This window comes from Aquarana catesbeiana, linkage group LG05, assembly GCF_042186555.1.
Source record: "Aquarana catesbeiana isolate 2022-GZ linkage group LG05, ASM4218655v1, whole genome shotgun sequence".
NCBI lineage: Eukaryota > Metazoa > Chordata > Amphibia > Anura > Ranidae > Aquarana > Aquarana catesbeiana.
Genome location: NC_133328.1, coordinates 136782157 through 136806949, shown reverse-complemented (window position 1 = coordinate 136806949; position 24793 = coordinate 136782157). Strand labels below are relative to the sequence as shown.

Sequence of the window (24793 nt, the reverse complement as noted above, 5' to 3'; positions counted from 1 at the left end):
CTTCATTGCAAGGGACATCGGTCCCGAAGAGGCGAAGCCGCCTCATCTGTGCCCAGCAGTACCGCCTGCCAGTGCCCACACAGTGGCACGAATCAGTGCCCACCAGTGCATAAGTGCCACCTATTAATGCCCATCAGTGCCACCTTATCTCATCAGCGTACGTCAATGAATGAGATTATAAAATGGTTTTGTAATTTTTAAAAGAAAACTAATTTTGGTCATTTTCAAATACCACCAAAAGAGAGCTCTATTTGTGGGGAAAAAAAGATAAAAATTTCATTTGGGTACAGTGTTGTATTATTGCGCAATTGTCGTTCAAAGTGTGACAGCCCTAAAAGCTGAAAATTGGTCTGGGCAGGAGGGGCGTTTAGGTGCCCAGTAAGCAAGTGGTTAATGTGGATGTAAACCCTCACATATACCCAGTGAAGTGAACAGTCTCAGATGATACAGAGATGAAACAAATCTCCATACATAAGTTCTACATGTATATCTGCTGTCTTCAGCTTGCTATATTCTTTAGAATTCTTACATCAGGTAAGAATTTTCACTTCCTCATTCTAGAGAAGGCTTGGATTACACTGGAAGCAGCTGATTAGAGAAAAGGAGACACACACAGACACACACCTCCAGTTGGTAGAAGAATGAAAATGCTTTCACAACTCTGGTCTTAGACGGCAGACTGACTGCTAATCCGTCTCCGAGAGTGTGAGAAGTTATCAGGCTGATAACAGAGCTATGATGCAAGAGACAGCTATGGGACTTGTGCTTTGGAGAGAGATAACAAAACACTGCAGATATGTGCCCAGCTCAGATTTCATGAATTGGGCTTACATCCATGTTAAAGAATTCCTTGCATTATGGTAAAAAATGTTTAGGTGTCGGCATCCCCCTTTTACCTTTTTATTTACCTGAGCCCTCATTCGATCCAGTGCCATGCAAGTCTGCAGCTCTTTCCTCCCTTCACTTCCGGGTAGAGCTGGGCGATTTCCCCCCCCCCCAAAAAAAAATCTATTTATTTTCCCCTAATCGTCTTTCAGGACAGCCACCTGAGAGAGACCTTGGCTCCTCCCCTCTGTAGGAAACACCGCGCCAGCTTCTATAAATTTCCTCCTCCCCTGCTGGCTCCTCAGTTATTTGTGTTTCCTCCAGAGGGGAGACAACAAGGAACCAAGCCAAGGGAGGCTCAGGCAGCATGTCCTAAAAGAGGCGTAGAGACTCCTAGGACAAAGCAGGGAGTATTTTAGTGTGCAGACCCACAGTAGTTTAACACTAACCTGGGCAAAAAAGTTTTCCTTCTATGGCCACCCCCGCATCCCTGAGCGCAGGTGGAGGTCGGGGGGCACCTTTTCAACACCGAGCGAGGTGGAATGGAGCGCAGTTCCCGCAGTCCCATGCCCCCAGCAGCGTGTAAAAACAGCAACCACGCCGGGTACTGGGACTGCACGGCCGAAGGGGCGGGCACTTCCGGGTTTGCGGTTCCGGCATCTGTTAAGGAATTGTCCAATACTTTTGAATCCTTTAAAACCTTTTTTGAAGGTTTTCAAATGCCACAGCTTCAGACTGCTCCTCCAATACAGACAACGTTACCAAAAACGCAGACAATACCCTCCACTAGTGCAGGTCCTTCAGTAGCCCCTAGAGAGGAGGCGGAAGAGGAACCTGACAGTGCAGTATCCGGCTCCCAAGATTCTGAGGGTGAAGTTCTGGATGGGGATTCCAGAAAGCCATCCCGATACAAACTCTCATTAGAAGAGGTAGATCATCTTTTAGGGGCCATTTATACCACACTAGGTATATCAACAGAAACTAAACCATTATCCTTGCACGATCAGATGTATGAGGGCTTAGGGGAACAGGAAAAGAGGAATTTTCCGGTTCACTAGGTCCTAATAGAGGCTATTAAAGCGGGGGTCCACCTATTTATCGTTTTTTTTTTTTTTTTTTTTTGAGTTCATTCACAAACTTTTCTTCTCAGCATTACATACTCACATATTGTGTGTAATATGTCCGCCTGTGTCAGATTTCGTCGGAAAGAATAACTTATATTATTCACTGCAGGCGGTTTCCATCTTCATTGTGGGCATTTGAAGCCCACAAGCATTTATTTCCTGGATGTGGTGAATGCTGTGCTCCCAGCATTCACTGCTCGTTCCCGCACATGCTCAGTGGCATCCTGGGAAGCCTGAGACTAGCTCCCAGGAGTCTGGGAGAGGCTAGAAACACGCCTACTCCCACGGGAGGAGAACCAGGAATTGCAAAGAATAGAAAAATAAAAGATAATTATGGCGATTTTAATTTTTTTAAACGGCATGTCAGCATCTAGGCAAGGAAGAGAATACATACAGATATTGTTCAAAATTTGGGTGGAACCCCGCTTTAAGAAAGAATGGCAGGAACCTGAAAGAAAACCATTTTTTTTCTAAAGCCTTAAAAAGACAGTTTCCCTTCGCAGAGGATCCAGCATCAGTATGGAACAAAAATCCAAAATTAGATGCAGCCTTCTCGCAGATGTCAAGGCACACGGACTTGGCATTTGAGGACATGGGGGTTCTATCCAAGCCGATGGATAAAAGGATGGACTCGTTATTAAAGAAATCATGGGACTCAACAGTGGGCAGCCTGAAGCCAGCTATGGTGTTCACGGTAGTGGCTATAAACGTAGAATTCTAGTTAAACCAATTACAGGCTCACATTGAAGAAGGAACTGCAAAGGAGGACTGTTAACATCTGCAATCCCAGCGGTACAGTGGGGAGGCCTGCATTTCCGGCCACTGCAGATGTTCCTGTTAAAGATATGGGATCACAGGCAGGTGTCCTTAGATACCAAGGTTCTATTACCAGCAAGGGTAAAAAGAACCTTGTGGTGGAGGAGAACAGAGAACATGAACCACAGACACGAGCGGTGTAGGGTGGGGAGCACATCTAGGCTCTCAGTTAACACAAGGGACTTGGGGAAAGGAGGAGAGGATGAGATCATCCAACTGGAAGGAGTTGAGAGCAGTATGGTATGCACTTCAAACCTTCCAGAAAGAGTTGAGAGGTCATCATTTGCAGGTCAGGTCCAATGTGTCAGTGATTGCCTATATAAACAAACGGGGGAACAAGAAGTGGAAACCTGTGGACCTTAGCAGAGGAAATCTTGAAATGGGGAGAAGAAAACATACTCTCGTTGTCAGCAGTCCACTTGAAGGGGGATTTAAACAAAGTGGCGGATTCCCTCAGCAGGAAAAAAGTGAGAGAAGGCGATTTGGGTGCTAAAACAGGAGGTATTCGAGCAGATTGCTCAAAAATGGGGAATACCTCAGGTGGACTTGTTTGCCTCAAAGGAAAACAGGAAAGTCAGAGCATTCTTCTCCCTGAAAAGAGAGGACGGTGTGCTCAGGGTAGATGTGTTAGCACAGAGGTGGGCATTCAACAAATGCAATGCCTTTCCCCCACCAATACTACTACCAGCGGTAATAAGGAAATTCCGTACGGAGAATACAACACTAATTCTCATAGCACCTTACTGGCCCAGGAGACCGTGGTTCTCTATGCTCAGAGAACTCGCGGTAGAATCCCCCTGGTTATTACCGATCCAGGAAGATCTACTCTCCCAGGGTCCAGTACACTGCCCCCAAGTGGAAAGATGGAACTTGGCCGCATGGTGTCTGAGGAGCAGTTGCTGGAAGCAAAAGGGTTCTCAGGCCGTCTAATAGATACACTGCTGAAAAGCAGAAAGGTTGAGACACGTAACATCTACCAGAAGGTATGGAAGTGTTTTAACAGATGGTGCATAGACAAAAATTCAATACACAGAGCTCAGTGGCAGTCCTAGAGTTTCTACAGAGTGGGATAGACAAAGGACTAAGTCTTAGCATGCTAAAGAGTCAAGTGTCAGCACTTTCAGTTTACCAGTAAAAGAGATTAGCATCTGATCTGTGGGTAATCGGACTCTTTAGATCGCTGAGCAGACAAAGACCGATACAATGTACAGTCTTTCCAAAGTGGGATCTGTCATTAGTGCTGCAAACTATGACAGCAGACCCCTTTGAACCATTGGATAGTTGCAACCTGAAGATGCTGACGCTTAAAGCAGCCTTCCTGGTGGCAATTACTACAGCTAAAAGGGTCTGTGAGATAGAGGCCCTGTCAATCAGGCCCCCCTTTTTTCAGATTTTTCCGGATCGCATAATCTTTAAGATGGATCCCGGATTTCTGCCTAGTGGCCTCGAAATTCCACAGAGGCCAGGAGATTACCATCGTTTTGCCCAAATACCTCTAAGGAACAAGAGGTAAGGTTTCATAATTTAGATGTGTCTTACATTATTTAGAAGCAACAAAAGATATTAGGAAGACGGATTCCTTATTTATTTAAATTTCTGGAGCAAAGAAAGGGCATAAGGCCTCAAAACGCACCATAGCCAGATGGCTAAAAGAAGCCATTGAACAGGCTTATAGGTTAGGAGGCATCCAGATGCCAGAGGGTATCGGGGCACACTCCACAAGGGCAATGGCAGCATCGCAAGCAGAGAGAGCTGGAGCAACGCCGGAACAGATTTGTAAAGCAGCAACCTGGTCCAGCTTTGCCACCTTTGTAAGACACTATAGAGTGGATTTTTGGGAGGCTAAAGATCAGACCTTTAGGCGCAAGATCTTACAAGCCGTGGTCCCGTCCTAGGGGTAAGTGCTCGTTTATCCTCTCAGGTGGCTGTCCTGAAAGACGATTAGGGGAAAAACGAAGTTACTTACCGGTAACGTTCTTTTCCCGGAGTCTTTCAGGACAGCTGGGTACCCACCCAATTGTGTATTAAGACATAGAGATTTCCTTACAGGAAATGTGATATAATAAATTATGTGTATCATATGTTCTTGTGTCTCCCCAGCGGATTGGAGGTGCTCTTTAAAGAACTGAGGAGCCAGCAGGGGAGGAGGAAATTAGAAGCTGGCACGGTGTTTCCTACAGAGGGGAGGAGCCAAGGTCTCTCTCAGGTGGCTGTCCTGAAAGACTCCGGGAAAGAACGTTACCAGTAAGTAACTTTTTTTTGTTTTTTGTTTTTTTTTCTGGTTGTCACCAGAACTAGTGTCCCCATGGGAAGATTGCCCTTCTGTTACTGTTTTGGCAATCATTTAAAATTTGGGATTTTCTTTCACTTTGATCGCCCATCAAGACAAATGAAGAGAGAGTGTGAATCTACAGAGATACAGGCAGCAATTACTGTTCTAATCCCTCTCCACTCTATCCTAAACGGGGGGAAAAAAAAAATGGAAAATTGTATCTCGTACTTGCTGCAATTTTCCTTGCCTAATGCCGTTCCAAATCTATAAAAGTCTGACTGTGAGCAACCTCCCCAACTCTCCGTAAAATGTCAAGATAAGGGAAAAAAAGGAGGGTTCATATGCTGGTGTCAGGAAAGGGAAATTACAGTAAGTATTTGATACAATTTTTTAGTTTTCCGAACGCCAACATGGCAGCATACATATGATAAATAACAGGGAGGGCTAAAATGTCAAATCAAACTTTATTACAATGGACATGGAAGCCTGGACCGTCATTCCATTGATATACAAGCCCCTAGATTTTCCCTGTAGTGTCTGAGGCAGGTGCACTGCGCCAACCAGCCTACTGCTTTGCAGATATCTCCATAGGCAAATGCCTAAATTTAGAGGTGAAAAAAAGTGCCTAGCTGAATGAGCCTGTATTACTTCTACAGGCTCTTGCCTGGCCACACTAAGCTTTCTGGATGACCTTGACTACTCTGCAAGATGTCAAGGTTTTGCTGTAGGTTCCTCCTCCAAATTTGTGTAATGGAAATGCAAACAGCCTTCTGGAGGATTTTAACTGGGAAGCTGCTTTAAGGTAGGCATTTTAGACACTTGGTACATCCAGTGTAGGATAGGTACGGTCTCTTCCGGAAAATGATAGAAACACCACTTTGCAAGATTAAAACAGAAGCCACCTTGGGAACAAAGGTACTCGAGTGGCATGGGCCCCAACATGTCAAGAAGAAATAAGATGTAGGACTCTGTAGTTCCAAGTCCTTGCAGAGCTGATATTTTGTCCAGTGAAGTTATTGAGGGACACTGCCTCTCAAGTGATGTCCCACTGAGGACTGCTTTCTGATGATGAAAAGGAAGTCCAGGACCAGAATGAAAACCTACTGGGGAATGTTATTCCTCCTCAGGGCAAAATCTTGGGACCGACTTCATGCAGCATTCCCCTGGCAGCTCACATGTCTATTTTCCCTGGTGAAAGCTGAAATGGCTGGAATTTGAGCCCTTACAAAACTAGGCCGAGCCCCAAATCCAGATCCATGTAAGGAAATTATAGCAATTTGGCAACCCCCGGGTTGCAAGAATCAAAATTCTGTTTAGGCTGTGAACCTGTTCCAGACTTCGGAGTAAATAGCATTTGACGTCCTTTCTGGAACCTTGTCAGTATTGAACCATTTCCAAAAGATGGCCCAAATTCTCCATTCCTTCCCTCTCAATTGACAGTCCATCGTAGGCCAGGTGTTGTGGAAACACTGGTAACTGAAGTGCTTGGTACTGACTATGTTCCATGGCTAGGGTAAACCCAAGGCCTGAGGGCCAATTGGCATGCTTGCTATCACAGTGAGACCCTTAGATAAGTCTCCCCTGGAACTTCATGACCAAAGGCAGTAGAGTAAAGGTATCTACTTGGTGAGTGAGGGCATCCACTTCCTTGTGAATGAATGGTGATGCAAACTGACTCAGCTGAGGGTGGCCCCATAATTGAGTCTTCTTCCGATTTAAAGACCCATTCATTGGGAACCAAGTACTGACATCAGTGGTGACAATGGTCCCAGATAATGAACCTACCAGACAAGATCAAGTGAGGGTCCACCGGCATACCCATCACCAGAGGCTCCTGCTCATTTAGGGAGAAGCATTTTGAATCGGCTTAAGTGCTGCCTTCTGCATTGCAATAAGGAAATTCTTTGGAACATCCAGAGAATCCAGTGTGCCCAGGGTAGCAGAGGGATGCAAGACATCCATTGTCTCCAGGAGACCCCTGCATTGGGAAGCTGACAACTGCTTGGCCCATTCAAAGAAGGAGAAAAGTGCTTGCATGAGCGTTAAACTGGGCTTCGGTATCGATGACTAGTCAGGTCTTCTCCAACTGTCTTGATACCTCCTATCCAGCCAAAACTTCTCAGGCTAACCAGAAGAATCCCCCTTTTGAACTAGTAAGTCATCTGGACTCTGAGCCAACTGTACAATACCATCCAAGTAATGATCGATTTGAAGCACCTCCATTTCCTGAGAGGGGCTACACAGAGATTGGAACCTCCATAAAAGGTCATTGGTGAGGTGGAAAGCCCTGAAAGGAAGACTCACAAACTGGAAATGTCCATCTTACACCGAGACTCAGTTTCTTTAAAACGCAACACCGGTCTTCTTTGTGCGAGACAGAGGAGAATAAAAGGCTATAAGGGGATGAAGGGATTGAAAAGGACCATGGTTGTGCTTCCTTCAGAAAGGTGCCCTTGCACACCCTTCCATTCGCTCTCGAAGTTTTCCATTTTGCCAAAGGATCTTGAGTCCTGGAATGTAGCGTGGTCCAAAATAGCAGAAAGGACTCACCGGAGCCTTGACCTTCTATGTGGAGGAAGGCCAGAATAACCACCAACTGCTCCTGGAATAGTGCTTAGTGTTGGGATGTAAATGTGGCCAAAAAAGCTTGTTCATCATTCCAAGGATGTGTGCCGCTCTATGAAACTTAAACACTGTTCTATAGCAATCAAGAGCCGACTGCGAGCACCATCCATCTGCAAAGCAAACTGAGGATATCCAGGGTTGAGCGGCAGTGAGTCTTGGACTAATAAAATGAGGAAAAAAAATTGTCGTCATACAGGCACTTACAACCGCCCTGCCCAAGGACAGGTTTGTTGACCAAGGACTGGGCTTTAAAGCCCCCTTCATTGTTACTGAATGCAGCACTACCTTAGGGGAACAGTGATACCAAATGCTACTTCATCCACAATCCGCTGAGCGTTTAAGCTCACCAAGAGCACTAAAATCTGCTCTTTCAGCGATTTTATGTGTGATGGAGACATCCACTCTGGGTCCCAACTGTATTGAACTTGCCAGTACTGCAGTCACTAGCTTTCAAACGCCCCCTGCTTTGCAACATGAATCTCTGATAGCCATAAAATTCATTGATCGTGGATACAGCCAACGGAAACTACCTGCCAACAACAAGCCTAATATTTTTTTATTGGTCAACATGAAAAGCACATGACTCCTTAACATGCATTGAAAATAAAGTGTTAAACCTGAAAACAGGAGTGAACCTAGCTTTAGGTTCGGACGCGGCTCACAACACGGGGTCCGGTACGTCCCTGTTCTCCCATTTTTCTGGGATGAATCCGGCCTGAATTCAGGCCTGTAAAAGAGCCAAAGACACACAGGACCCTTGCTCAATCCGCTTTGCAGCCACCACGGAGATTTGAGAGCCGGGAACACTCTCCTCCCATGCGAATTTGGATGTAGGGGAAACCTGCATCCAATTTTGCACTAGTGAATCCAATTTTAAGCCTCGTACACGCGATCCAATTGTTGGCCAACAGAGCATCACACTTTTGTCTGAAGGGCGTGTGCCGGGAACTTGTCTTGCATACTAACGGCACACAATTGTCGGCCAACAAACATGAACATAGTGACAGACTTTTGTGTGACAGACTTGTGTACACATGATACGAAAATTTACTAGCCTGCTTTGCGACATTTTGTTTGGCGAAAGTTGGCCAACAATTGTCTGACGGAGCATACTAACAGTCGGGTTTCAGGCCAACAGTCAGGCATCACACAATTCCCTGCCGAAAATCCGATCGTGTGCACAAGGCTTTAGTCTTATTTGAGCTGTCGGGCACACTGGCCACTTGTTCCTTATTTCTGCAGTACCACTTATAAACGACACTCCAGAGGGAGGTTTAAAGTGCTACCAAACCCAGCAATATAAAAACAATTAATTTTTTGCAAAATAGCCAAAAATTAAAAATGCTTGTAAACGAAACGCAAGTTACCGTGTTTAGCTGCATTTTTAGATGCGTTTGGCGTTTGAAATGCTTCTGAACCCATATAATTTATTTATTTTTGCTTTCCAAAAAAAGCCTCCAAACTCAACTGCCTAGAAATGACTGTGAACAACCCTGTGTACATGTTCTGATAAGATAACGTAGAGGAGAGTTCAGGAGTAGTTGGAAAAAAAAATGCCCAACTGCTCCTTGGGCTCGGTTCACACTGCTGCGCTGTGAATGTTTTCCGTTTTTTGTCCTTTGGGAGGTGCGAATTTACCGCGAATTTCAGGAGTTGGACATAGCTGCGATTGATATTCTAGCCAATGGAATCCTAATGTGTTAAAAAAAAAAAAAAAGTGTTAACTTCCTGTGTACTAACTGGTTTTTGTAGAGAGTAGTGTGGTGGAATTCGTACATATGCGAACCATCAATGTGATTCAAGAACGATTTACGTTGTCTATGGAGACTAAATTCGCAACGCAGTAAACTCGCACAAGACTTTTTTTTTTTTTTTTGTTTGTTTGTTTTATTGCATCGCATTCGTAAAGGAATCGCAACACATGTATGTGAACGGCCGTCATTGAAAACAATGACTTTAGGGATGACATGCGAATTTAAAGTGCTTTTGACGCATCGCATTCGTTATGAACTCGCATCAGTGTGAACCGTGCCTAATAAACGTCCGTTTACCAGTAGCAGTGTACATGAGGCCTTAAACAGCCTTTCTACACAATGCAGAGTATTAACCGCTAAAGTTCCACAGTGAGTATAACAAGCATGCTATTCTGCATTTACAGACTGATTTTACTGTTGTGGGTTTAGTAACACTTTTTAAGGTTGTTTTTAAAGCAAGCAAGCGTCCAGTGCGCCCCTGTGCCTTTTAAAGAGGGGTGGGCTCCCTCCAGGCTCCCCTGCCCTCTGCCTATCCATTATAATGCGTGTGCTTCCACTGCGGAGAGTTAGCACTACAGATAATACTGGGGTGCCTTGACAGGGCTCTGTAGCTTATGCATGTATTATATATGTCTGCAAACCTGTTTTTAACGCATATTGTTAGACAGGATAATTTGGTTGCAGGCAGGTGAGTTAAGCTTGCAATTTCTTTGGTTTTTGTATGCATTGCCCTTCCATGTGCTCCTTACTGCAAAGGCCATTTATAGGCTAGGTCAGTGGCCATTTGTGAAGTTATGCTCTAAATACTTTTGCCATAATTTGTTCCTTTTTTACAGTGCGTGAAGAAAACCATGGCAAAGGAAAGGTGTTTAAAAAAATCCTTTCAGGATAGCCTTGAAGACATAAAGGAGAGAATGAAAGAAAAGAGAACGAAAAAACTAGCAAAGGTTACAGCAGTTGGTAAGGCATTATCTTCAAAAGTCAAGATCATCGGTAAGATGTATAATTTTTATTATATTATTTTATTTTTTTTTTCAAATAGTTTATGCATTAACACTTCGTGTACATGCTGTTTAATGTTTACTACTTTCTTTAGGCAGTAATTCTATAACTGTAAAGAGCTATCAGTCCAATAACCACGCTTTAGCTCTGGCTCTGGAAGCTGAAAAGTTTAAGACCAGACAGGCTCAGGATCTCGTCCTTCATTTGAAAAGAGAGCAGCAGAGGTTGATGTTTGAAATCTTTCTTTTGAGAAGAAAGCTCAACCTTCAACAGGGAAGCACTCAATCTGAGGTGAGTAAAAATCATTTGAATTGTGAATAATGCATATCCCTAAATTGCAACTCTTCTTCTCTCCCCCTCCCACTTTCCTTAAGCCCTGCTTTGAAGGTGCACCTAACTCATGATGGCTGGTGCATACTCATGGAGGACAGCAGACCACCCCACTCTACACTGGACATACTTTATGGTATGTCAGGTGCTTGGTATCTGCCGCATGCTGTGCATTCATCCACTGGGCCATACAGTGCCTTGAAAAAGTATTCATACCCCTTGAAATTGTCCAAATTTTTTCATGTTGGAACCAAAAACGTAAATTTATTTTATTGGGATTTTAGAAGCACATACAGTGGAACCTCGGTTTAAGAGTAACTTGGTTTGAGAGCGTTTTGATTTGCGAGCAACTTTTTAAAAAATTCTGACTCAGTTTGCGAGTGTCTCGCAAGACAAGCAGAATTCAACCCAATAGGGCCTGCAGTTACCGCATTTGGCCTGACATACGGGGGGCGCCGGAGCAGACGCTCGCTGCCATTCGGCAATGCTCGGAAAGACACGGAAATAATCAGTTTCCGATGTTTGCCGAGGTCAGCCGACGTGTCCTCGGGCCTTTCCGGCCGTTTCCAAGGCTCTCCAGCCCCCCCACCTCTGGCCGCATGCGGTATTGCATCCCATTGAAGTCAATGCGGAACTAATTATTTTGTTTCCATTGACTTCAATGGGAAAACTCGCTTTGATATGCGAGTACTTTGGATTAAGAGCATACTCCTGGAACGGATTATGCTCATAATCCAAGGTTCAAGTAGTTGTGAAGTGGAAGGAAAATGATAAATGGGTTTTCAAATTTTTTTTTTTTTTTTTTTTTTTTTTTATACAAATATCTGAAAAGTGTGGCGTACATTTATATTCAGATCCCTTTACTCTGCTACCCCTAACTAAAATCTAGGGGAACCAATTGCCTTCAGAAGTCACTTACCGTAATCAGTAAGAGTCCACCTGTATGTAGCTTAATCTCACTATAAATACAGCTGTTCTGTGAAGCCCTCAGAGGTTTGTTAGAGAATCTTAGTGAACAAACAGCATCGTGAAGCCCAAGGAACACACCAGACAGGTCAGGAATAAAGTTGTGGAGGTGTTTTAAAGCAGGGTTATATTAAAAAAAAAAAAAAAAAAAAAAAAAATCCCAAGCTTTAAATATCTTACGTAGCACTGTTCAATCCATCATTCGAAAATGGAAAGAGTATGGCACAACTGCAAACCTACCAAGACATGGCGGTCCACCTAAACTGACAGGCTGGGCAAGGAAAGCATTAATCGGAGAAGCAGCCAAATGGCCCATGGTAACTCTGGAGGCGCTTTAGAGGTCCACAGCTCAGGTGGGAGAATCTGTCCACAGGACAACTATTAGACCCCTTTCACACTGGGGCGTTTTTCAGGCGATTTCGGGCTAAAAATAGCACCTGAAAAACACTTCCCCTACATCCCCCAGTGGGAAAGCCTGAGTGCTTAGAAAAAGTCCTGCAAGCAGCATCTTTCGCGCGGTGGAGGACCAGTGTATACACTGCTCCTCCCCGTTGACATGAATGGGCACCGCTGCCAAAGAGCTTCAGCAGCTGCATTTAACCCTTTATTCGGCCACTAGCAGGGGTTAAAAGCATCCCGCTATCGCCCGAATAGTGCCACTAAAACTAGCAGCATTTTACCGCCAACGCCCGCCACAGTGTGAAAGCAGCCGTAGTCGTGCACTCCACAAATCTGGCCTTTATGGAAGAGTGACAAGAAGAAAGCCATTGTTGAAAGACAGACAGGCATAAAAAGTCCCGTTTGCAGTTTGCGACAAGCCATGTGGGGGACATGGCAAACGTGGAAGAAGGTGCTCTGATCAGATGAGACCAAAATGTAACTTTCCTAAGTCATCTTCCAGGACGGCTTACAGAGATGGGCTCCTCCCACCTAGCACAGCAAACGCATGATCCACATTATAAAAGATGGCCCACAGGCAGTAGCCCCTCAGTATTTGTTTCCTCTGACAAGACAGGAACTCTGAAGAAATGTGTTATTTTTCTCTGGCCTTCGTGCTAGGTGGCAGGGGCCTCCTGGCTACAGCATCCCAGAAGAGGGGCAGTGAACCTGGGGAGGCAGGTAGCTCGGACTTTCATGGGCTGCCCTGGAAAGGGAGAGTCTTGAATTTTTACACCAGGGGAACCCTCTCTTCACAGGAGTCTGGTTGACAGCATGCCTGTAGATTCGGGCACACTGGCAGTGTGGGAGATTGACTCGGTGAGTCTTCCGGGGGACAGTGCGGACTTATGGTGTCCTGAAGTTTGGTGCTCAGCTCAATAGTGTAGTGGTCTGCGCTCCTACCTTGAAAGCAGAGCGGAGGACGTGGCTTAGCAGCCATGTTTTTGGTAGCAAACGCCAACCTGGTGGTCAGGGCTACAAGCTCTATGCACTGTTCCAGGGGAGGTGTCCGATTCACAGTGCCAAACCAGGATCCTCACTGCTCAACCTTTCAGAGCTACAGAGAAGAACATTTTGTCCTGCACTGGTAAGTCACCAGGGAGGAGACTGTAAGCAGGGAAGCAGGTCTGGGACACCTGCAGACTCTGGCCCTAAGGTAAGAGAGAGGCAAATGGGGGTTCCTCTTTTCTTGCTCCCTGGTGAAGGGGCCACCAGGGGTTTTGAGATGATTCTCTGTACTTTCCACAGACCAGCAGGGCTGGTCTGGGGAGTCTGGCTGTGTCTCCTTTTTTCCCTACTAGTGGTGGGGCTTAACTTGGGTCTCCCTTTGTGCATGGGTGCTGGTCATAGGGTGATCGTCTGCACCTTGTCTCTTTGTAAAAGGCTCATTCCGCCTTGTGTCCTCTCACTCTAGGACAGAGGATGGGAGCAAAGGGGGAACCACCTAAGGGACAGATGCACAGGCTGGAAGTGCAGGTTATCTACTGCCTGGATACCAGCTCCAGTGCTGCAACTCTTTTAAATGGAGTCCAGATTAACCCCTTGCCGACCAGCGCACGATATGTCGGCCCAATGACACGGCTGGGCAAATGGGCGTACGGGTACGTCCCCTTTTAAGATGCGACATTGTGGACGTGCACGTGCTCTGTGACCACGGGTCCCGCAGACTCTATGTCCACCGGGTGTCCGCGAGAGAGAGATCCCCTTTTCCCTAAAAAAATAAAAACCACCACACAAATACTGGCTCCACTTCAAAAGTGATGTGTAACACAACTTGTTTGCAAACTTTTGGCTAGTTTCAATTGCTCAATAACTTTACCCAAAATTTTACAACAGCTTATATCGCTTAACTATAAAGTTATGTTGTTTTGGTGGCCATAAGTGCATGCATGTTATATTGATGTATATACAGTATGTGGTTCTTAGATGTAGAATTTAACATCATGCCTGACAAACATACAAATAAGGCTTATGCCCCGTACACACGGTCGGATTTTCTGACGGAAAATGTGTGATAGGACCTTGTTGTCGGAAATTCCGACCGTGTGTAGGCTCCATCACACATTTTCCATCGGATTTTCCGACACACAAAGTTTGAGAGCCGGATATAAAATTTTCCGACAACAAAATCCGTTGTCGGAAATTCCGATCGTGTGTACACAAATCCGACGGACAAAGTGCCACGCATGCTCAGAATAAATAAAGAGATGAAAGCTATTGGCCACTGCCCCGTTTTATGGTCCTGACGTACGTGTTTTACGTCACAGCGTTTAGAATGATCAGATTTTCCGACAACTTTGTGTGACAGTGTGTATGCAAGACAAGTTTGAGCCAACATCCGTCTGAAAAAATCCTAGGATTTTGTTGTCGGAATGTCCGAACAAAGTCCAACCATGTGTACGGGGCATAAGAGCATACAATGACACAACATTAGAAAAATACACAAACTTCATGCAATTTCAAAGACAGAACAGTGAACAGGTCCTTTGAATTCATGCGATTGTCATAAAAAACATAGCATTTTACATTAAGGCCAAAAAAAAAAAGTTTATTACCTGTTCACTCATTTTCCAGGACAGCATAGAGAGATAGGCTCCTCCCACCACATGAAACACCATGATCCACATTATAAGACAGCCCACAGGCAGTGGCCCCTCAGCATTAATAAATAACTGAAGGCACAGATAAAACAAAACAAAAACAACTCCCATTAGTGCAACCAGCTTAGGATTACATCATTAGACTAAAAACAAGGGGAGGGAACTGATGCTCGCCTGGAAGATTCCTGGAAAATTAGTTAACAGGTAATAACTCTTGTTTTCCCAAGTCATCTTCCAGGACAGACAAAATAGAACTACCTGATCAGGGCGGGACCACAGCTTTAAGCACCTTATTCCCAACAGCCTGTTTCTGGTTCGAGAACAGGCCCGGTCGGTAATGTTTATGAAGGTATGGAAGCTGGACCGTATTCAGTTTTACAGATCTGTGGAGAAGTGCTGACCTTTCCAGCTCAAGAAATGGCCCCTGCTCTGTCTAGATGACCTTTGATGTTTTCCAGAGGAAACAGTGATGATACTTGGTAGGCTTCCATCATTGCACATTACAAATCACTTTGTGATAGTAATATTTTGACGCCTTTATCTGGACTCCAGAACAGAACAAGCAAACTAGAGGTTCTATAGATCTCACCCTACATAATGTTCATTCAATGAGATACCCATGGACATTTGAGATAGAGATTATTTATATATAATTTTTTTTTTTTTTTTTTTTTGGGGGGGGGGGGGGATATTTTATTATACCAGAAAGTAAGAAATATTGCTTTTTTTTTGTTTAGCGCAAAAAATATTAACCGCACAGGTGATCAAATACCACCAAAAGGAAGCTCTATTTGTGGGGGGGGAGGGTTGGGGGAACATCAGTTTTGTTTGGGTGCAGAATCGCATGACCGCGCAATTGTCAGTTAAAGCAACACGGTGCCGAATCACAAAAAGTGCTCTGGTCAGGAAGGGGGTAAATCCTTCCAGAGGTGAAGTGGTTAAGGGATTCCTAAAGGGCATTGGGAAATTTATAAAAAAATTTTATTTTTTTTTTTTTCTTGATTTTCACAAAGGCTTCTTCGCCAGAGGAGAATCGGCTATCCTTGTGGGTGCTGAGGCTCAAGGGGAGCCCTCCCTTACTCACATTTTGGTCTAGCACCATATCCTCTGTTGCTGGCTGAAATCCTGATGTTTGCTGTTGATTGATCTGGATGGATCACAGCCACTGGCTTCCCCAAATCTTTTGAAGGGAGTACTGCATGGCTGGAGCAGAGGCATCCAGAGACCCTCACAACCTCCAGATGGGGGGTAGGGGCACACATCTGTAGAGCCAGGTAAACTATGTTGGTAAGCCAGGACAGTATGCAGCCTGCTATGCTGCAGTTCCCCCCTGAATGGACAGCTATAGGGTGGTTTTGTGAGTATTCCCTGGTGCCATCAACAGACATCGGGGAGGGAGCATGATCAGGGAAGCAGTAGGTGGACCTCGAACTTCCCAGGAGTATTACAGCAGACTTCATCTGATTTGCAAAGCTACACCATGTACTCTGGTTCCACCATGACACCTGCTTTAATTTTGGTAGATGGCCACTGGCCACAAGGTGGTTTCCCTATAGGAGGATGTCCTCTCTTTGGGTACTGGTTGCTGTGGGTGTTTGCATACCTCCTACAAACACAGGGTTAATGTGCTTTGTGTTCCTGTCCACCATTATTGTGGTCATTTGGAGGCAGAGGCCCTAACACCTACAATCTGCAGAGCTGGGGCTAGCAATCTCAGAGATCAGCAGAAGCTGCGATTCGTTAACTCCTTCCTAAACTTAAGTCACGTTTGTGCATGTGCAGGGCTCCTGGGGTCTGTTTACCATCAATTACACGCTTTGTTTTTCAGCAATTAAACCACAGCCAGTGGAGTCTGCTGTGGTTTAATCAGGACTCTTTTTGTACTGAGATTTGGGCAATAAACCACCCCTTAGAGCTGCACGATTCTGGCCAAAATGACAATCATGATTTTTTTGCTTAGAATAAATAAAATCACGATTCTCGCAACGTAAAATCTTAAACATTATACAAAAAAAATTGGGCTAACTTTACTGGTTAGCTTTAATTACATTTGAAAGACTGCTGCGCAAATACAGTGTGACATAAAATATTGCAACAATCACCATTTTATTCTCTAGGGTCTCTACTAAAAAAAATATATAATGTTTGGGGGTTCAAAGTTTTCAAGCAAAAAAAAATTATTTTAATTTGAAACTAACAAATGTCAGAAAAAGGTTTTGTGTTTTAAGTGTTTAAACTTTCCTCACTTACACACAGTCTATTCCTTTGACAAATTGTTACAATGCTTAGCCTTAGTTCCACTGCTAAAGAATGTTGTGATTCTTGGCAGACTGCATGGGGTTGTGTTTTTTTTTTTTTTTTTTTTTTTTTTTTTTTTCTTCCTTTTCTTTTAATGGCTGTGGCTTCAGAAGAGCAGAGAATTCTTTGCATAGCAAGAATCGTGAAACACTTTTGTCAAGATCGCAACAGGGAAAAAAATTGCAGTTCTTGACTATTAATCATGCAGCTCTACCACCCCTAGGCAGTCTCCTGGGCGTAACCTCCATGCAAGGATTGCATGAACAAACCCGTGTTTAATGATTGCTCGTTATTACCTGCAGGTGTTGTCCTTACAATTGCTCCTGTTGCATGCTTCAGGGCTTATCCAAAGGTGTCAGAAGCTTTCATTTATCACTAGATTTGGACATGTCTGTCTCCAACCTTAGTGTGGGCTATATAAAGCAAGTTAAGTGGACAGCAATCTGTTAACATACATTGTTTAAATATGTAGTTTAAGGAGACTCACTTCCTATTATGTCCAAATAAAATGGCTGTACCTATTATGGGGTAACAGTATCTGCTATACGCTCCAGTTTGTGTGCCTAGACTTCTATCACCTGGAGCTCCCTGGGTTCCTTCACTGAATAGATGTATAATTAATTGGTAGCCAGAGATTATGCTATATCTATGACGTGCGTGTGTGTGTGATTAGACGAGTACTCTGTCTCTGACCTCACACTACTCGTATGTTAAAACTCTATGTATTTAAATACACAACATTGCAGCTTATGTTTGTGTTATTTGGGTTATATTCTTTTGGTAGTATTGTGGTTCATGCCTCATATGTGATCGAATGTATCAACTCTGAGGCTACGTTTCTGCTGTTCCGACTTTACAGCCTCTGAATTGGGGCTGCATCAGAGGTCGCATCAGGGTAGTGCTGGGACATTTTCTAGGTCGTTGCAACTTTTTAGTCGCATAGATTGGACCGGGTGCCATTGAAATCAATGGGCCGCAACTTTGTGTACAGGGTCACTTGGCATGTTGCACTAGTGGAAACTGAACCTAATAGTTCTAAGACCTGCTTGAACTTAGCCCTCATTTTGTAAATGTGGCTGTATGAATTGGGAGGCTTTTACCTGACCTTTACATTTGTCTCATACAATCTTGAATAGGTTGTCTTAATGCATTAATTTTCATAGACAGCAGGTGTGTAAATGGCTTGGAGAGAATCTCCGGTTGCTGAGACCTTACCAAGGTATTTTGTCTTTTGTATAACTACAACGAAGGCTCATGCTCAGGGTTTTTATTTAAATTTTTTTTTTTTTTTTTTTTCTGCTGAGCCTTCATTCAGCAGAGGATCAAATCCCTTACGTTCAGCATGCAGTACCATTTATGCTCTCTCCATGCCTAGATCTGGTAAGAGAGAACATTGGTTCCAGCCATCTACCAAGGCGAGTAAAAGTAGAAAAATCTACTTTGCACGTCAATTTGAAAAGTAACTTGGGAGGTTCCCTCACCTTTTTTTATATTTTTTTTATTTTTGGAGTGGTTGTGGACATGTGCCCAGTGGGTTGAACGGCCTCGGATGGTGCATGGGGATGGGGCAGATCTCCCTGCATGGGTTTTACTTGCATATCTGCTGTCTTCTTCAGCTTTTTATATATTCTTTAGAAAGATTTTCTCTTCCTGTTCAGCACTGGAAGTGTAGTCTAGGCATACAGCCAAGACAGCTGATTGGAGGAAAGGCACACAACCCCTTCTCCTCCATAGGTAGAGACTTTCAGAGCTGTTCGTTGAATAGTTCAGCGCTCCGCTAATCTATAGCATCCAACACAATGCTCCTGCTTTTATCTCGGTTGACAAAGAACTTGTCAGAAGTTAACAGGATAACAGGAGAACGGTGCAGGAGACTACTACAGGACTTTGTGCTTTGAAGAGAGATGATAAAACTGCAGATATGTGCCCAGCTCAAATTTCATGAATTGTTTACATTCACTTTGACATTTGTATTTCTATTGATTGCATCACTGAGCCCTTTAATTGGAGTCGTGTGGTCACTATAATCTTTCCTAGGGTTTAGGATTTACACAGCAGTATAAAACTTGTATGACTGGGGGTGTATTGCCCATTTTGCCGCAGATGCAGACAGCTCCTTCTTGTAATGTGTTCCTGGCAGGAATATGGCCTGTAGATGTGGGTTCACGTCTTGCTATGTCTCTGACCCCTATACCTGATTGGGTATGTTTAGGTTCAGTACTCCTGTATATGTTAAAAACTGCATCTTTTAATCAGCCTTCCTAACAGAACAGCTGTAGCGAGTCCAAAGTAAATGTTCTGTTATTTACTACAGGCTTAACCTTCTGAAGCACTGATCTGCATAACTTACCACCAGCATCACAAGCTCAGACTTCCAACTTTGGGCAGAGCTCCTGTCATCCATAAAGTTGCCAGGTTAATTTTTACCCAGACCCTTTTCAGACACTCATAGCTGCCGTACCAGCATTCAGAGGGGAGAAAGGTCATCAGTATGGGCATATGCTTTTTGGAATATATATAATTTTATGTATGTTCCAAAATGTCCATGGGTATCTCATTGAATGAACATTTATGTAGGGTGAGATCTATAGACTGGAGATCAACCTCTAGTTTGCTTGTTCTGTTCTGGAGTCCAGATAAAGGCAAGAAGGTGTCAAAATATTACTATCACAAAGTGATTTGTAATGTCCAATGATGGAAGCCTACCAAGTATCATCACTGTTTCCTCTGGAAAACATCAAAGGTCATCTAGACAGAGCAGGGGCCATTTCTTGAGCTGGAAAGGTCAGCACTTCTCCTCCCCAGATCTGTAAAACCGAATACGGTCCAGCTTCCATACCTTCATAAACATGACCGGGCCTGTTCTCGAACCAGAAACAGGCTGTTGGGAGGAAGGTGCTTAAAGCTGTGGTCCCGCCCTGATCAGGTAGTTCTATTTTGTCTGTCCTGGAAGATGACTTGGGAAAACGAGTTATTACCTGTTAACTAATTTTCAAGGAATCTTCCAGGCGAGCATCAGTTCCCTCCCTTGTTTTTAGTCTAATGATTTATTTATTTCAGGTACTTATATAGCGCCATCAATTTACGCAGCGCTTTACATATACATTGTACATTCACATCAGTCTCTACCCTCAAGGAGCTTACAATCTAAGGTCCCTAACTCATTCATACATACTAGGGACAATTTAGACAGGATCCAATTAACCTACCAGCATGTCTTTGGAGTGTGGGAGGAAACCGGAGTACCCGGAGGAAACCCACGCAAGCACAGGTAGAACATACAAACTCCAGGCAGGTAGTGTCGTGGTTGGGATTCGAACCAGCGACCCTTTTTACTGCTAGGCGAAAGTGCTATCCACTACACCACTGTGCCGCCAAATGATGTAATCCTAAGCTGGTTGCACTAATGGGAGTTGTTTTTGTTTTTCTATCTGTGCCTTCAGTTATTAATGCTGAGGGGCTACTGCCTGTGGGCTGTCTTATAATGTGGATCACGTGTTTCATGTGGTGGGAGGAGCCTATCTCTCTATGCTGTCCTGGAAAATGAGTGAACAGGTAATAAACGTTTTTTTTTTTGTTTTTTTGTTTTTTTTTTTCACTGTTCTGTCTTTGAAATTGCATGAAGTTTGTGTCTTTTTCTAATGTGTTGTGTCATTGTATGCTCTAAGCCTTATTTGTATGTTTGCCAGGCATGATGTTAAATTCTACATCTAAGAATCACATACTGTATATACATCAAAATAACATGCATGCACTTATGGCCACCAAAATAACATAACTTTATAGTTAAGTGATATAAGCTGTTGTAAAATTTTGGGTACGGTTATTGAGCAATTGAAACTAGCCAAAAGTTTGCAAACAAGTTGTGTTACACATCACTTTTGAAGTGGAGCCACTATTTGTGTGGTGGTTTTTATTGTATTTTTTTTATTTTTTTGGAAAAGGGTTTTTATCTGTCTATCTTCCCTTGTGACATGTTATGGACTCTCCTAGATTGACCAGATTTGCTGTTGTAGGTTCCGATCTTCCATTCTGCTTTTTAGATGCTGGCTTTAACCCTTTTGCACCCAGGAACTGCGCTCCACTTTTAAACATAGCTGTCAGAACCATTTTTTGCAATGTTTTCCCTTGCAGCTTTCAGAGTTTGTAAAATAACTCCAAACCAAATATTTTTTCTGAAAGCACATGACCAGTAAAATAAAAAGGTGCTACAGATTTTTTTTTTTTTTTTTTTTAGGCCATGCAATATTTGCGCTAATGTTTATCAAATCGCCAATGTATTTTATAAAATAACTACCGTATATACTCGAGTATAAGTCGAGACCCTAATTTACCACAAAAAAAAGGGAAAAACTTATTGACCCGAGTATAAGACGAGGGTGAGAAATGCACAGCTACTGTAAGTGGAAAAAGAGGGTCAACAATGCCCATCTGCAGCTGTATACCTCCATGTGTCCTGTGCATATGTGTCCTGTGCATCTGTCCCTGTGTGCATCCAACCTGTGTCCTGTGCGCCGCTCTGCACTGATCACCATGTAGTATTCGGCGGCCATTCACTGTTCAAAAGCCGCGCCGCCTCCTCGTCCAAAAAACTCAATTTCTCAGCGGTCAGCCAATCACGGACATTCTCTCATCCTCATACCACGGACGAGGATGAGAGAATGTCCGTGATAGGCTGTACACTGACTGCCTATCACAGACAAGGAGGCGAGGCTTTTGAACTGTGAGAGCCGCTGCCGAGTAGATTGTATCACACGCTGGCCGCCGTCTGCCTGCATGACACGCTGATCATGTAGGCAGACGGCGGTGACTCGTGTATAAGTCGAAGGGGGCACTTTCAGCCCCAAAAAAGGGGCTGAAAAATTTGACGTATATACGGTATTTGCATGCACAAACAGCATAACTCTTGCTAAATTTCTAATAAGGCCTCATTCACATGGGTTATCTGGCCACTCGTTTGAACCCGTGATTGGGGAGACTTGTGCTGCATGCTGACCACTCCTGTAAGATTTGCTGGGACATCGTTATCCCTGAATCTTCCCTGGATAAAGGCCCTGGCCGGATATAGGTCGCAGGCTTACAGAGCTTGCCTTAGGGTAAGCGTGCATTCTGTGTAGTGTTATCACTGTGGTTGCGGTGGAGGATTTATTCAATCAATTTTTAAGAAGCTTTACCCACACTTTGGTTATGGATCCTGAGCACAATCAATATTCATAGGATGTTTTTCTTTCTTTTTTTCATAACTCATCACAATTAATGAACTTTAAAGCAATATTGTAATCAATACAGTTTATATTGAAGCACTGTTAATTATCACTAGTACAGTTTTTAGTAAAGCAACTTTTAGCGCTGCTACAAACTCTTCCATTGATAATCCAAGTAAGCCCACTAAGGTTTTGAAAGTCAAACCATATTTCAGTACGCTCGCTTTTTCGTACTACTTTTCTAACCATGTATGGCCAGCATTAATACCCCCCACCCCCCGAAGGCAGGAAAGCCAACTTCTGGGAGGGTTTACATCATACGCTTGCTTTGCCTGTTTTATTTCCAACAATGTCAAGGGCTACGTTTTTTGGCTTTTCTCCACTCTGGTGTGTAGAAGTCTCTGGCTTTAAGTACCATCAAGGGACATATCTCTGCATTAGCCATCTTATTTCAGAGACCTATCGCGTTTTCATTTTTTTGTTTAAGCAAGGTGTAACATGGATTGTTTTGCTTGGGCAGACCCTCCTTGTTCTTTGTAGGACCCTAACTTGGTGCTGTCTATTTTGTAGTAGTCCTCATTTTAGAAGCTCTCTGACAGATTGCCTTGCTTTTCCCTATGCACAGGGTGGGTGGCCGCTAGTGAGACGCTTTTAACCCCCGCTAGCTGCTGAGGAAAGTGTTAATGGCGCCCGTTTTGGGCACGGGCGGTGGAGGAGTGGTGTATACGCCGCTCCTGCACCACCCCCAAAGATGTTGCTTGCAGACTTTTTTTCCTGTCCTGCAAGCGCACTGCCCCCAGTGTGAAAGCACTCGGGCTTTCACACTGGGGAGAAAACGTGAAGAATATACTGCGCTGTCTCTTTTTAAATGGTGAACAGCAGTCAGCACAGCAAAGGAACAATTGCAAACGAAAGATAAAATAAAAGCGCAGCGCTAATATACAATATTAGAGTAAACTAAAATTGAGTAGTGTGTGATAATCTATGTGAAAAAAAAAAATAAAAGCGTGTGTGATAGAACCCCTAAAGGGACATAACACTTAGTACATAACTCAACAATACCGATATATTGTGTACAAAAAAGTGAACATGATATCCACAGAAAAGGTCAAACGTGAATGAGTCCAAGTCTATGAATGGATTGTCATGACATCATTGTGACTTCAAAAAGAGAAATATATAAAGAGGTTGCAAGTAGATGGTCCACCACCAATTAGTTGAAGGCTTACCAGAGGACTTGGACTCAGACAGGCATACGTCTAATGAGTCAATCAAGCTTGTGGTGTGGTTAAGAGGGAAACAAATAGAGGGCCACATAGTGTAATTCCATTAAGGAAAAAGGAGTATTTTATTAAACACACACATTCGTGAGGATGGAAAAAAAAAAAAGCTTTAGTGAAATTGAAGCAATGGCATCAGCAGAGCCCGTTCCGATGCATTTCGTCTAATGGGACGACATCTGGGGTGCTGGTCTGCTGCAATCATTGTGTTTAAATACAGTAGTGTGTCCACCATAACAAGATAAAGACCTGCGGTGTTTCCTTCATTAGCAATTGTATGTAATCATGCTTACTTCCTGTCCCAGCCAAAATGGCACAGGAGCGTTCTATAAGCCTCACTCTATAAGAATTAATGGCTTCAAGACGCAGCGGAAATGACGCCATGCGTACAGTCCAAACCCTGCCCTTGGGGGTGGATAACCGTGCAAGCAATGTACACCGCTCAACGTCATGTTAAACCAAGCCTCGCTGTCAGTTGCTGAGAAAGGGGGGTTTAGCCTCATTTTCAAAAGGCAAGCCAAACCTCGTGTGAGGTGGTGCTAACAGCAAGGGACCCACCCCCACATGAACTGGGAGCATTTCCCTGCGCCACCAACCTCAAACGCTAAGGCTAAACACAGGTGTAGCCTCTATGGAAACCCATGTCAGCAAAACCTATATCGGCAACATTATGTTCGACCGGTTAACCTACATAGTGGTAATGACCATGTATTGTATTAAAATATAAACAGAAGCAAAAGTACAAATGGGAGAATGTTGAGAAATAGGTCAGTGTATTGTATTTTTGACACACACCGCAGAGCTGGCACTCGATCTGGAGTCACAAAATACTACACAAACTTATTATGACAATATAAATTAAAATCAAAAGAACTTATAAATATGCATCCAAAGCTTCCAAAAAAGGGTTATTAATCTAGGCTTTATTGATGAAGGCAGCAATGGGACTGTAACTCAAAAATCCAGTATGTCTTGAGACGCGAGACCCCTCTGGTCATAGGTAAATCCCAAATAGAAAAGAAAAATTACCGCGCTTACACAAAATAAATGTAATTATATAGCAGCAGTTCTAAAATTGTGGGATAAACACAATCAGACAAGACAGTAGGTAAATGGGAACCGCGCTGTAAATAAGTAAATTAGATCTCTGAGAGATCTACATAAATATTAAAGAAAAAACTATATTAAACACAACACATGTGAAAATAAAAACAGTATGGAATATCGCATCAGTGAAATAAAGTCCAAATAATAATTCA

At 43.6% G+C, this 24793-nt stretch overlaps 1 protein-coding gene across 2 annotated transcripts in view; it reads left to right on the top strand.

Annotated features, from left to right (window-relative positions):
- Positions 1–24793, top strand: part of SGO1 (shugoshin 1) — an 82447-nt gene that overhangs the window by 5459 nt on the left and 52195 nt on the right. For both annotated transcript variants that reach the window (XM_073630226.1, XM_073630225.1), the window contains exons 2-3: positions 10253–10409; positions 10513–10709. In XM_073630226.1, coding sequence (XP_073486327.1) covers positions 10268–10409; positions 10513–10709 — 339 coding nt within the window. In that variant the 5' untranslated portion in view covers positions 10253–10267. The remainder of the gene's footprint in view (positions 1–10252; positions 10410–10512; positions 10710–24793) is intronic.